The sequence below is a fragment of the Mixophyes fleayi genome, chromosome 2 (genome assembly GCF_038048845.1).
Source record: "Mixophyes fleayi isolate aMixFle1 chromosome 2, aMixFle1.hap1, whole genome shotgun sequence".
Classification (NCBI taxonomy): Eukaryota; Metazoa; Chordata; class Amphibia; order Anura; family Limnodynastidae; genus Mixophyes; species Mixophyes fleayi.
In genome coordinates, this window is record NC_134403.1 from 6,947,821 (window position 1) to 6,963,525 (window position 15,705).

At 45.5% G+C, this 15,705-nt stretch overlaps 1 protein-coding gene across 1 annotated transcript; it reads right to left on the reverse strand.

Moving 5' to 3' along the window:
* Positions 1–2,131: 2,131 nt before the first annotated feature.
* On the reverse strand, positions 2,132–15,704 carry RNF121 (ring finger protein 121). The gene is made up of 9 exons (XM_075198376.1): positions 15,596–15,704; positions 11,507–11,547; positions 11,270–11,411; positions 10,426–10,580; positions 8,590–8,697; positions 6,691–6,811; positions 5,484–5,617; positions 4,641–4,742; positions 2,132–3,786 (listed from the first exon to the last, which is right to left on the reverse strand). The coding sequence occupies exons 1-9, from the start codon at positions 15,656–15,658 to the stop codon at positions 3,666–3,668; spliced, it is 987 nt and encodes a 328-aa protein (XP_075054477.1). The 5' UTR covers positions 15,659–15,704; the 3' UTR covers positions 2,132–3,665.
* Position 15,705: the final 1 nt, after the last annotated feature.

The window sequence follows — 15,705 nt, forward strand, 5'->3', positions numbered from 1 at the left end:
ATCCTCCCACCTCTCCCTTCACCCCCTCACTCTGTCACCCTACCTCCTGCCACCACCCTCTATTCTGCCCTCCCTTCTCCCCCCCCCCTGCCCCACCTCACCCTCTCCACCCCGCATTCCCACGCGCACTGCTCATCTTGACGACCTTATTCCCATCTCCCCTCTTTCCTCCTGTGCTTTCTGGAACAAACTGACAGCTATCCATGACCTCTTTTTATCCAACTCTCTCAACCTTCTTGCCATTACTGAAACCTGGCTCTCCGATTCTGACACTGCCTCCCCTGCTGCCCTCTTTTATGGTGACCTCTCCTTCACTCACTGCGCCAGACCAGGTGCCCGCCCAATCGGTAAAGTGGGCTTCCTCCGATCCTCCACCTGTACTTTTCGAGTCATCCCCCCTCTCCTTCTCCTCTATTGAAGCCCACTCTATCCGCCTCTTTTACCCCCATCTCCGCGTCACTGTCATCTACCGCCCCCCTGGTCCCACCTCCCTTTTCCTTGACAACTTTGCTGCCTGACCCCCCCATCATCCTCGGTGACTTCAACTTCCCTATCGACAACCCCACTGACCCTGCTTCCAGTAAACTGCTTACCCTTTCTTCCTACCTTGGTCTTACTCAATGGACCTCTTCCTCTACCCACTGCCTTAGTCACTCCCTTGACCTTGTCTTCTCCTACCTATGTGGTCTCTCTGACTTCGCCATTTCTTCCTTTCCTCTATCCGACCACCATCTCCTCTTTCTCACTCTCTTCTCCTGCTCCCCTCCCCCTGTCCATATGCAACCTTGACACTCTTGATCCGGCTACTCTGTCCTCTTCTCTCCTTTCATTCCAGGCCTGCTCCAACCTGGCCGTCTCCCTCTACAACCACACCCTCACCTCCGCTCTTGATGCGGTCACCCCCCGCCCACCCTCACCTCTCCAAACCCCAACCCTGGCATTCTCCCTTCTCATCCTTCTTGATCTCTCAGCAGCCTTTGACACCTTCGACCATCCCCTCCTGCTCCACACCCTCCAGTCCACTGGCCTCTCTGGCCCCGTACTGTCCTGGTTCACCTCTTACCTTGCCGACCGATCTTTCTCTGTCACCACCTCTGGGTCTCTCCCCCCCCTCCTCCCTTTCAGTTGGGGTCCCTCAGGGCTCTGTTCTTGGACCCTTACTCTTCTCACTATACACCTCTTCCCTGGGTGAACTCATCAGCTAATACGGCCTCAAGTACCACCTTTATGCTGACGACACTCAACTCTACCTCTCCTCTCCTAATCTCTCTCCCTCCGCTATAGGGTCTCCGCTTGCCTTCCAGTCTCCCACTTAACTACCTACCTTATCTTCTACCTCTCCCCCTTCCCTGATTCAGCCTCCGTTCCCCCCTTCTCTCCCTTGTGTCTCTTTATCGGTCTACCCCTCCCCTTAGATTGTACGCTCCTTTGAGCAGGCTCATCTCTCCTCCTATTTCCACTTCTAACTCTGCGCTCCAGCTACTTAGCCCTCCTCCTCGAGGACCTTCTGCCCTCCAACCCCTCTCGCTTATCTCTTCACTCCTCTGGGGCTCTCCCTGTCATCCACTCTCTCCCTTCTTGAGCTCAGGCGTATGTGAATCTTCCCTCTCCCTCCGCCCCTCTCTCTCGCTGTGCTTTGAGCTTCCGGACTTACTGTGCTTTTTGTTAATTGTACCGTGCTGTCTCACCTTGTACTGTGATATTGTTTGTCCCTGTACAGCGCTACGGACACCTTGTGACGCCCTATAAATAAAAATTAATAATAATAATGTATGTTTGGATTATATTCTCCCAAGGAAGTAGCTTAAAACTCTACAATATATTTTTATTGTTTCAGTGAGATTATCTTTTGCACTGATGAGCCCCAATACGGAAGACACTCTCTGTTAGCAGGATTCAGTCCCAGCACTGGTAAAGCAATGACTTGCAGAATGTAAATTGCATCACCCGGAATTCTCCTGAATTAGGGCAGCTCATATGGACATTACACAATTTTTTCTGCTGTACTCGAGAACATGAAACCACACCATAGTTCTAGCTGTATTATTCCCAGGCTGTAGGAGAGCGCACAGAGTTATGGGAAAATATATCTGGCGGAGCAGAAAGAAACAACACAAGACACACAGAGCTGGAAACCATCGCTACACTTGTTTAATTACTGGTTTTATCTGTCTCAGGCGTTCTGCGTGGTGTACAGACAACCTCACATGGGTGGGGTATTATTTCCAAGCCCCTTCCCCACTGGATGGCTGGAGAGGACATCTTTTCTGGTGACATAAACACACTAAAATAACCGAACCCTCAAATAGGGAAACGAAATATAAATAATTGATGTTGCTTTTGTTCTCTGTTAAGTCCAGGTAGTGACACACTGTATAACCCTCCAGATCATAACACTGTCTATGTGACCGGTCATCTTGTGGTCTGCGGGAGAGGATGACGATAACTGGAACTGTAGATGGCTTAATCAGAATCGGGTAGGGAGTTGTCAGGTACACACAGGTAGGAATAAATTAATAAGGTGCAAACAGGGATGTAAATAATAAAAATAAATCTATAAATTCGTTACGTGGTCAGGAGAAGGGGCATCTGTATCCATTGTGACATCTGGATCCCGCTCCCTCACTTAGAGAGCGGTAAATGCATCATCCACAGCAATTAGCGAGACATTGGGCCGAAGCTAAGGTTCTGAACCGCAGACCAGTCCATACATTTTATAGTAATAAATGAAGCAACTCAAAAGGATAATTTCATTCTGAACTTCTTCCCCCCCTCTTCTTCAAACACCTTTATCATAGGGCCAGGAAAACGGAGTGGTTATTAAGTGGTTTCTTTACTGTATCTGTACCACAGAGTTCATAACTACAAAGGGGATCGAGATGTGCAAACATTAGCTGTATACACAGTGAAATCGATAGAGAAGAGTCAGACCCTCCGCAGTCTCTAGACTATTAAAAAAAAACAACAACATAAAAGTTAAATCGTATCAGGACGTCATAAGAAGGCAACACCTGACAGTGACCACTTCTAGGATGACAAAATGCTGCCAGTCCTTGGCAAACTTTATAATCAATTCCTCAAAGAGTAGGCAGCGGATTCCTGGAGAGGCAAGTACGGCCATCCATGGCACCACAACAGTGTCCTATATGTTCGCACCGGTAATAACGACAAATTATAACTCCATGTGCGACAAACAGCATAAATCCAACTCTGGCGTGAGGCAGCGAGACAAGCAGAAGCCTTTTCTGTAGCTGTGTCCCATTATTCTGTGGAGGAAAGAGATTTAACTTGGCCAACGAGTGACACAATCGATGTGAGCTCTCTTCTTAGGCCTTTACGAATGAAGGAACCGAGTAACAAAACTTTGGTGGTGGAAGACCAACGCGTTTCATCACTTGAAATAAAAACTAAATACACAAATTAATGTAGTGCCAAAAAAACCAAAAACAAAAAATTATTATAGACAAAATGTTGTAATAAATAAATAGTACAACAAGAGATTCTCCAGTGAGGGCTGTTGCTAACACTGCATGGTAGAGTCCAAGCAGCTCCAGATTCCAATTGTGAAGATGCAGAAAAGGCTTCCGCTGACATATCTGTCTCTTCCGCTGGACACTGATGGTACAGGAGCCCGGACCTTCTCAGGATTGGGAAGGGGAGAAGTCTCATTCCAGCCCTAGACAGTAGTTGATGCCTTGTACCAGTCCAATGATGACGGGCTGCCATGCAACAAGGTACCGTAGCCAGTCCAGAAGCTGCCCATACATGACGTGCGGTCTCTCCCAGCTGGACGTGGCGAGTTAAGGATCCCGAGAAGAAACACTCGGAAGTTAAAGTAGATATATTTATATATTTCAGCAATAGAAGGGATGCAGATGTTTCCCTGAAATCCAAAACTGTGTGTGTAGAGAAGGGTAGAAATACAACATCTGCAAATAGCCATACAACCAATTATCCATGAGCTTCCCACATAAGTAACTGGATACAAACGTATGCCTCCGTTTCACTCTGTCTGTGCCCCAGGTATCTAGAATGGTCACTCGTGCCACAGCAAATCCCTGATATTACCCATTGTTGATCATGCCGGTATATTAAGACTAAGTTACCAACTGCAACTATTTCTGCACCTACGCCACCTTCCTTTAACATTAACAGGGCAGCTATCTCATCACCCTCTTTTCAACTGTTCCTCTCTGTGCAAAAACCTCCAGTACATGCTCTGATTGGCTACAGGTCGGTCTAGTCCTGTACACTTTCTAATGCTCCGATTAGCTGCAGGTCAGTCTAGTCCTGTACACTTTCTAATGCTCCAATTGGCTACAGGTTGGTCTAGTCCTGTACACTTTCAAATGCTCCGATTAGCTACAGGTCAGTCTAGTCCTGTACACTTTCTAATGCTCCGATTGGCTACAGGTCAGTCTAGTCCTGTACACTTTCTAATGCTCTGATTGGCTACAGGTCGGTCTAGTCCTGTACACTTTCTAATGCTCCGATTGGCTACAGGTCGGTCTAGTCCTGTGATTGCTCCATTTCTCTCACCCCAGTGACACATAAGGGACAGCTGTTCTAGGTGTCTCACCAAGAAGAGAATAGTGGGAAATGACTTCATTAGATCTATAGCCATAAAGTCAATAGGATACGGGTTACTGAACATCCTCTTCAGATCCACCTTCTCCTTGCAGTATGGACACGTCTGCTTCTTCCCCACAATGCACCAGCCACGGATACAGAACTCATGGAAACTGGAGAGCAGAAAGTTAAGGCAAACATCTAGAGAGCCAGGAGCCGATGTACTAACACCTAGAACAACAAAGGTTTATACGTGGGAAGTAAAGGCTGACATCAATCCCTGAATCATTAACAATGTGATGGGAGTTCAACTGTATTTTATTTCTTTTTTTGATCCTTTTTTGACCAGAATAAAATTAATAAGAATCTGAATTTAAAAGTAGCTGTGGAAAAACACATAAAGAGTTTCACAATGAGGATGTAATCTATTAATTGCCCCGGCAAGATGTGCAACCAGACACAGGGTCTGACACAGCTTAAGGCTGTATGGCGAGATACCCCCCTGGAGTGGGGGCAATTAGCCCTTAGGTATAATTAATTCTAATCCTTATGGACTGCTGAGACCAGTAGTTCACCAACTATCTACTGTGGACGTAGACTCCATATTGGGCTTATTGCTGCACACTTTGTAATGCTTTTGTGTTGCTATATTTATCAATGTATGTTATGCTTTCTAGGACTGGTCCTCTCCGTAACCTTTATTTCCACTCTCCAGGACTGAGGAAAATATTTCATTTAGACAATAATCACAGACTTATACCTTTAACACTTCTGATTTGTTCACTATAAATATTTTCTGTGTGTAATAAATTGTTTAAATTCATATTTATAGTTCTACTTAATTGAACATCCCCAATTCTGACCACATCTGTGCAGAGTTTGTATGTTCTCCACGTGATTCACAAGAAGGATACACATGGTTGCAGGAAAGCCTGTAGGTGTTTTCAATGATTCCCTCCTCGTTGACATCCACAAAGATGGGCTGTCCGCATACGGCGCACACGCTGTCCGACAGATGTTTGGTGGGCATGCCGGACGCACTGTAAAACTGAGCAGAGGTTACAATTCATCTTCTGCTGCAATGGCTCAGAATAACCCGGAGTTTAATCATATAACAGTAATTATTAGAATGCTGTAAACAACTGGAATCTCTCCAGCAGATGTACAAGTCCCTGCATGAGAGAGAGCACGCTCTGTACACAGACACAGACACGTACACGTACACGTACACAGACACGTACAAGCCTGGAAAGGGGAAGTAAAAGTAATCTGCAGGTGCCGAGAATGATGAAGTCGCTACTGTGGTATTCAGGCAGTGTTATTGTAGCCTGTAGAGACCTGGTCTGTACATACACAGATGATGGCTCATACAGCCCCCTCTCCCACATGCCCCCTATGCCTAGGACCAGCTATTACCGGGAGGACTCATTCTGTCTGGTCTAATAAGCTGCTGCACTGATAGGATGGACGGACGTCTCACAGCTTCAGGTAACCGGAGGGGGAACCCCCCCACCCCCTCCCAATCTGTAAATGAGGGAGGCAGCATGGGAGACAGAAGAGACCGGACTATAACCCTCTCTGTACAGACACACGATTGTTAAGGGAATTGTCTTACAGGTAACCTGCTCTCTATGCAGGTGGGTGAACAGTGAGAAGAGGACAGTAACATTTATATGTGGCAGAGACCTCGGACTTTCACTCAAATGATTACTGTTCTCATATTGCAGACTAGGTAATCGCTGTTAATATCACTACAACCACAGAGCTGGACAAACTCCTCCAAACATTACAAGACAGTAACATGACAGCACATGAACGAGCCGTGAACAAACGGTAACTGGTATTTCAGGTGGATCATTACATGGGCGTCTGCTCTCTGACAGATCACCACTGTGACGGACAGACCTGCACTAGAACACAATGGCAGCTGCCCCGTAGTACAGAACAGAATAGAGAGGTGTTCTCATGTAACAGGTGATGGGGCTACAACAGACATGACCCCAGCCCGGGCAGTAAGAGTAGATCATGCCAGTTGCAGCACGCTGGGTCACACTTGTTACACGCTGTGATATCTGGGAGAGGAGAACATGTCTGTGAATAACATGTCACCCGTGTACTTACACCTATCGTGGACGCCATGTAATCAGCGCACATCTCTGCAAAGTCCCGGCCGAGCACCCCATAATACAGTCCGTAGAAGAGAAGGGAGATGCCAAAGTCCATCGCGTCCTCTGGCTTTATCCTAGGAAACAAAAGGGGGGAGGGGCGATGCTGTAGTCACATGATATAGCATGGAGCACAAGCGGGATCCTACAGATACACAAGAACTTCACTGGTCTACAGATTGTAGCCTGGAATATCTCTCTCTCTGTATATGTATGTATATATATTATATATATATAAAAAAGGGCGCTTGCGTCGGGAAGAAACGCTCTTCCCCTGAGGAGGCCTGGGCTAGGACCAAATGCATGACAAGAACCTTTTTAACACCTTAAGAAGCTTGATTTGACTAGAATGCATGAGTATCATGCACGGGTTAACATATATATATATATATATATATATATATATATATATATATATATATATATATATATATATAACACACAACCGATATAAAATGCTTTGTGTGTAGAAATGATAACTTTCAACCAGTAAGTGGAGCTATAGAGCGACCTCTGCTGGAGAACTAGAGTAAGTCCATCCTACATCAGTTGGCTGTACACATTACATTCTTAGGGGCATATTCAATTGTCGTTGGAAACGCCGGTAATAGTGCGCGTAAAAAACGTTATTACGGTAGTTTTCTCGCTGAATTTCAGCTCGCAGCTCCCTGAGCCGCGTGCTGAAATCCAGCTATTACTGTAATACCGGTAATAGTTTTAACGCAGCGGGATATTCAAACAATTGAATATGCCCCTTAAGGCAGCAATCCCGTGAACAAATTGTTGTTTTTTGTTTTTTTTTAGCATAAAACACACGGGGCCTGATTAATTAAGACGTTTCTTATTTAAGTCTCCTGGACAAAACCATGTTACAATGCAAGGGGTGCAAACTAGTATTCTGTTTTGCACATAAGTTAAATATTGACTGTTGTTTCATGTAACACACAAATATCAACTTTAAATTTCAGTGTACAAATAAGCTATCAAGTATCTGTGTGTTACATGAGAAAACAGTCAGTATTTAACTTATGTGCAAAACAGAAAACTAATTTTCACCCCTTGCATTGTAACATGGTTTTGTCCAGTAGACTTAAATAAGAAACGTCTTAATTTAAGCTCCTTAATGAAATCAGGCCCAAGGTTTGTAATTACCACTTTCCCTTTTTTGTTTCAGACATGTATTAATAAATTATGATTCTGAACTTCCAGGGCAACCACAGTCACATGATGTAGTGAGCAGAGTGGCTATGGAACACCCCTTTCAGCTCTATCTGCACAGCATATGATATGCCGAGAGCTTCCATTTCTGGCAGCCATACCTTGCACTCTCTGATTTGTAGTAGGACAGCTAACAAAAATGTCAGATACATGCTTAAAAAGGCACTTAAATTACTATGTAAAGAAACATAAATAAACCCTTGTGGAATTGTTCTTAATCTGGTTGTTTTACACATTGTTGTGTCTATGGCAGCTGCAGAGGATCTTCCCACCTTCAGGCAACTCGTTTATCGCCTATATATGTCTTTGTGCTGCTTTTACTAAATACGCTGCTATTATTCATTATAGTTCCAATCTGTGCTTCTCAGCTGTGTATTTATATCAGGAAAATTGTGCTCATTTATCCAGCGAGCAGTTTTACACCATATAAACCATGCCTGATATAAAGGCACTGATGAAAAGCGCAGGGAAAGCCAAGGTTACAAAGTAGGTGAAAGCCAACAAATACAAGTTATCTGAAGATAGTAAACCAAATTAATAGCTTTGGGCGCGAGATCTTATTACGTGTGGGACATCAGAATATAAATACAGGAAGTTACTGCACACAACTTAACTAATTCATTGGATGCACACTCACCGGAACAATAAATTGAGACCAAAGAGCGTGAACATGACCGCTATGTATCCCACGATGCCAGTGGCGTAGCTCATTTTGTACAGCAAGAGGAACCATTTATAGACCAGCCTGCGGGGAGACACGTACGTTACTTTATTATTGTATATAAAGGACCACATTCATGTCAGCGTTTATCAGTTACAAAGAAATAACGATTAGACCAGGCCTGGCCAAGCTCTGGCTCTCTGGGGTTATGAAACTACAAGTCCCAGCATGTCTTGCCACCTGTTACCTGGCTATCTACTGACAAAGCATGCTGGGGATCGTAGTTTCACAACACCTGGAGAGCCACCGGTTGGCCAGACCTGGACTCGACTGTCGAACCCGTGACATCAGCATCACTGTCACTGACCTGAAAATAGGGAACAGTCGCTCTGGATCCCTCTATATTCTGGATACGGGGACAGTATAAAACACACAACTATAGCTACATAAACCACAGAAAATAATCATCAAAGCAGTTCAAGGACTCAGAGCTTTTCTCCAAGAAAAACAATGGAAATACCTGGGTAAAGGAGGGACACCAAGCATATTGGAAGCAAGATCAGCCACACGGGTGTGACTCGTGCAGTAAGGAAGCAGATCATCCCAGGAGGGTCGAGGTCATGGATAGAAACGCTGGACTACCCTGGCTATAATTGTGGCTAGCATGGCTGCCAGAGCAGGACTGAATGACAGGAGTGTCAGTGACTGAACTTACTGATGTCTCAGGTGACTAAGATGAGGGCAGCTTGTACCCTACAGAGAAATCATCATCATTTATATATAAATCATCATTCCGCAGCACTAAAGACAGAGGACCAACAGGTGGGATACACAGGGGAACAGAGGTCAGAAGCACAGATTGCGGTGTCAGATCCGGTCATTAATTCCAAAAGCAAAACAAAACAGGTGACAACTGCAGACAAATGGTCTGTAAATTCCAATCTATGGAGCAAGCAGCCAAAAATGGTCCAATGATAACTGCAGAGTAGAAATCAGACGGGTGGCAGATCATAAACCACATCACACTGGGCAATACATTAAAGAGAGCATAGAGCACAGACAATGGATGGCCGAGCAGTCGCATAAGACTCTATGATGACACCACGGTCCTGATCAATGAACGAGTGGCACCAACCTAAAGGTCCCTATAGCCCTCTAACCTGGACGTCTGATGGTTCCGTAGTGTTGTGGGCGTATTTCCCTGGCAGGGCTTTGGTGCAGTCATTCCCTCAGAAGCCTGGTCCGTGTTAATCATTTCTTAATTACACTGAGTGATCATGGTCACCCGATGTTGCAGTATTTTTTTTCCTGATGGAGGGGTGTCGTCCAGAGTAATATCCACAGACCACGCATGGTCGCTGAATGGATTGATGAGCATGACACGGATGTTATCCATGGGTCACGGCTTTTCATTCACCAGATCTGAACCCAATCAAGCACTTATGGAATATTGTAGGACGATGCCCGAGACACTGATATCCACCATCAATGAGGAGTCAGTAGAGGGAATTCCTCCGGCACAGTCCCAGACATTAGTAGACTCACAGCACATATAGGCCCCACAGAGGGTCACAACGCCTATTAAATAACTTTATATATCGGTCAATCCATTATTTCATCATCATCATCAACATTTATATATATATATAGCACCAGCAGATTCTGTAGAGCGTTACAATTGGGAACAAACATTGATAAGACAATACTGGGTAATACATACAGACAGAGAGGTAAGAGAACCCTGCTCACAAGCTTACAATCTATGGGACAATGGGAATATGAAACACCAGGGTGTCCACTACTTGCTCTCACCTGGGGGTGGTCTGTTCCAGCGGCTTCCGGGTCGCCCTATAGGTAATAAACGCAGTGACAATAGAGAAGAGGACCCAGATTCCCAGGAACCGCCACCAGTGCAGCTTGACCGTGAAGTAGACAGGAACGATCCACATCTGGAACAGAGTCACCATCTGTAGGAACAGAAAATATCTTTACGGATATTTTGTTTACTTGCAGTACTCTAACCTCTTCTTTACACGCTGCACCCTCCTCCTCTCCGAGACCTGAACTGGTTTTATTGTTTGTGAGGTTACGGCCGTTTCACGGATATTACAGCCCCTCTATACACCTCTCAGCATTCATCTAACCCACCCTCTGTTCTTCTCCACCCTCAGTAAACCCCTCACACTAATTAGCACTCTCCACCCTCATATAGTTGGGTTCCCAGCGATAAACATATGAGATAGTTACTGATCTATGAAGTGAGAGTTTATCACCAGCCCTGGAGATTTTGCAAGGAGCTCTATATCAGGAACGCAGAGTTACTGTGGCACTTGTCATCGGACATTGTAATGATCTGGCCTGGAGCTTTCCCCTTTTAGGATAGTAAGATAGAGACCAGGGGCCTGAACTAGGACTTCTGAGACATCAGCCTCAGTTTAGCAGGTGGCAGCCCGGTACAGTGCTAGATACACAGAACATCCAGCTGTTGGATGTAATGAAGGTCTAGATGGACCAACGTTTAGGTGTCTAATCAGTGGGTAAACATATTTATGTATCAGTACAAAGCCAACTGGGGCAACAGGAGTATGAAGATGATTCCCGGACAGAGGACAACGAGCACCAGGAGACTCTATAAAAGCCAGCGGTGAGCGCTTACGTTGTAGGAGCGCGGATGTCTCTGCTTCCACTGCACCAGGAGCAGCTGAGCGACCACCAGGGTGGCGATCAGGATCAGCACCATTTCCGCATGCATGGCCTCGTGGCCCTTGTGCTTGGCGTGCATCTGGGCATGTTCCACCCTGAAACAGACAACACCAATGAGACACAAATCTGAGAGCAGTAAAACTATGGTTCTACGAACAAAGATATATCTTATTCCCGGTAGAGTACTCACCGCCATCGTTCTTCAGGGGCCAGGTCAGACAGATACACCTGCTGGATACAAGAGAGGACACCAATGACCTCTCTATAGAGGAGAATTAATGTTACATTCCAGCTCCAATGATCAAAGCAAACAGATAAGGAGCCGTCAATCCTCTCTAATCCTTGTGTACATTAATACTTTGTGATTGTGCAGCGGATTAAGAGGAACAGCGGCCAAGTTACTGAGCACCAAGGTCAGAGCTGCTGTAAGTAAAACTATGTCGGTCTCCTGGTATTCTGAGACTACACGAATACACCGTGGCTGTCAGAGCACTCAGACATTAGGAACTGGACAGACCCCAGTACTGAAACACTCACAGCAGATCTATGACATTGTACAAAAATCACGGACAAAGGTAATGTGTTTTGTTACTAAGTGCTTAGTAGAAAATGAAGTTTAATTTCCTCCTAATACAGCTCCCACTGTGCCAAACACAAAAACTAATCGTTCCTAATATTTCATGCCAGGTATAATGAGGAACACGCGACATCCGACGTTCAGTGTGCAACAAGTCAGGTGACCAGTGTTACATCTACACAAAATTCCTTTGTTTAAATATCACAATGTGCGCATACGTCCCAATCACCCCTCTGAGGCACACTGCGGCCAACCAGAGAGCTAGACTATTCTCATTGCTGGGGAGTAACCACCACACCCCATATACCCCGGAACACCAATTATACCAACTCTCTAACTACGTAATAAGTTTAAAGACACACGCTGCTGACCACACAGCACAGTAGATATAGCAGTCAGCCCAGGATCATTACACAGCTGCTGTATAGAGAAATGTACACAACTATTCATACTCTCCTGTATCACAATAATGTGGAATGTATTGCCAAAAACATCTCCACCTAGAAAAGCAAATAAAGAATTAAAACTATGGCTGCCAGTCCGTCTGCTACTATGTCCTGTTACCAAACCAACTAGAATTTAGCAAAGTGAATGCCCCTCTCGCCTGCATCCAGTGGAGGCAGCCATTTTGTGGGCTGGGCTAACATTCATGAGAATTCAGACCAGTGATCAGATAAGCTGAGAGCATTGTGCCTCCGGAGCGTCATGCTGGTCTTCTGCAGAGTACACTATAATCCCCCGAACATTTCATTCTGCGTTTACTGAGAGAGCTGGAGAGGAACCTCTTTAGATTGTAATATGTGGATTTTTTTTCAATGCCACCAGGTTCTGAATCATGTAATTATAACATATACTGAGATATTAGTGATATAAACACCTCAGGGAGATAATAAGAAAGAAACATAGATCTCCTCTCTGATCTAGTGACGGAGAAAGTGGATATAATGCACTGCAGACTTAGGACTAGATTTACTAAACTGCGGGTTTGAAAAAGTGGAGATGTTGCCTATAGCAACCAATCAGATTCTAGCTGTCATTTATTTACTGCACTCTACAAAATGACAGCTAGAATCTGATTGGTTGCTATAGGCAACATCTCCACTTTTTCAAACCCACAGTTTAGTAAATATACCCTCTTAGTGACAATGTGGTTTGCTCCAAAAATAATAAAAAAACAATGAGTGCAGTTAGGGCTCATTCATATGGTATTGTCTATATATATTGGCAGTCAGGTTCATACTGGTGACATAGAGAACAAGGGAGGTAGTCAGGGACAGATGACTCACTAGTCACACTTCATGTAGAGCAGAAGGAGAAAGTTATATACTGTGTATAACCTGAGGAACCAGCTCAGAACATAACAGTCCCTTGTACGGATCCGCCTGGGGGAATATGGGATTAAGCACAAGACGCTTCTTCCTGCTCCCACAGGTAACACCGTTCATTACACCAGTTAGAAGAAAGATACACAACTTAGAGGCCAATCAGATGCAGCCAGGAGCCCAGTAAGAGGTACGTCCACTGGAAACCATCCACAGTAAACTCTGTGATCTCTCCAACCGTCTAATCAAAGCTTAGAATAGGGCTGGTAGACAGAGAATGGTCTATGTACTTATTAATAGATTAATCTGAGGACCACTCTGGTTATATCTGTTTACTTTATCTGCTGGGAGTTGGCTTCCAGCATCTGCTACTCTGTTGTAAGAAATGTTTTCTTACAACAGCTCAACTAATTCTGGAAAAGTATTCTCTCTTGTACCGGATAGAAACCCTTTACAGACTTGAAACGCTCAATCATGTCCTCATTTCCCATCTTTCCTCCAACATTTATGATACATGTATATATGTAAATATTAAGCGCCTTGAGCCTTTCATGATGAGATTCTAACCCTGCACAATTTGTGTAGCCCGTCATTGGATCTTCAGTATTTTATTCATAACTTTCTTTAAGTCAGATCAGCAAACAGAACACAATGGTCTAAGTGAGGTCTAACTAAGACCCTATATAGGAGAACCAGGACTCCCCCCCCCCCCACTCCTACTGCGAATCCCTCCACCAATGCACCCAGGAAATCTGGCAGCCTTAGCCTACCCTATGAATATCTTCATTTTGCCCTAAATGCCCGTATAATAGAGAACAATAAATTCCAGGTGCCAGGTTGCAAAACAGGCCAAGAACAGTACAGTCTACACACATTTAACACAGAACCAGTCAAATATGCTCCCCAAGGTTATCAGACCAGGCCTGAGAGTGATCCAGAAAATAATCTGCCAGTCTGGTGAATCCTGTGTGGTAACTGTCAGAAGGCTGATAATAAAGTAATGTATAAAAGACTTCCTATAGCACGAGAAGCAAAACATTTGCAGACACAACATTTCTTTCAAAGTATATGCATGATGCATGACTGTGTTACATAATGTACATCAGTGATTCCTACGGTCACATGTCTGCTCATATATGCCACAAAGTACACCAGTGATCCTTACGGTCACTGTGACTGTTCATATATGCCAGCTCTGTAATGCCAACATGCTTTTTGTAACTTGCTGTGAAGCAAAGGGCACATCTGTATAACAGGAATGTCACTGCGTTTTCATACAGCTGCCTCCACTGCAGGAATGCAAGCTTAACCAGTGCAGAGCTCTAGGCCCTGGCCAACCTGTGGCATTCCAGATGCTGGGAAACTACAAGTCCCAGCTTACCTGGTCAGCTATTATCTATCAGCTGCAATGTTCTCCCCAGAAAATTTTGCCAGCCAGCTGGCATTAAGAAGCAGCCAGGTGGGGGGCAATGTAATACTTTGTATTAATATTTATAAATGTTGGAGGTTATTGCCCACACCTGCCAGGACTGGTCAGACTGGTGGACAGCGGTGTAACACACACTTCTGGCTTTTGTGCTCACATAATGCCTGTTCTAATAGGAGATACATAGGTTCATTCTATTATAATATGACTCTGTTGGGCTCCAAGAGCCAGGTGGGGCACGCAGGAAATAGATGCTGGGGAGAACACTGATCTGGAAAAGCATGCTGGGGCTTGTAGTTTAACACCATCGGGCGAGCCACAGCTTGGCCAGGCCATCTATGGGGTGGGAATATGGGAAAAAAGTGGTCCCATCAGTGTGACTTTTTCCAGGTACGTGAAAGAAGAACCCTGTCCTGTAATTGTCCCTGGCATAGGAGTGTTAGAATATCTGGGATGCAATAGGGGGATATTGCCATGTTAGTGTAATTGGGCTGGGAGAAGTAGAAGTCACCAAATTAAGGAAAGGGCCAGTGAATGTGACAGAACTGTCAGGGTCCCTGGGATTGGGGGAGGGGCCAGCATTGACAGTGCTCCTGGAATGGGGGGAGGGGTCAGCACTGTCAGTGCCCCTGGGATGAGGGGGGGGGGGAGGGGTCAGCACTGTCAGTGGCCCTGGGATGGGGGGAGGGGCCAGCACTGTCAGTGGCCCTGGGATGGGGGGAGGGGCCAGCACTGTCAGTGGTCCTGGGATGGGGGGAGGGGCCAGCACTGTCAGTGGCCCTGGGATGGGGGGAGGGGTCAGCACTGTCAGTGGCCCTGGGATGGGGGGAGGGGCCAGCATTGACAGTGCTCCTGGAATGGGGGGAAGGGCCAGCACTGTCAGGGCCCCTGTGATGTATAACCAGCCTCAGATCTATCATTATTATCTCCTCCATCCTTCCGGTGACATCTTACCTCCTCCACCGCCTCCCTCACCCCGGCTCCCCCGACTTCTACCTCCAGCACAGCCGCAGCCATCTTTCGCCACGACTGCGAGTTCCGGGAGAGAAGAACCAATCACAGCT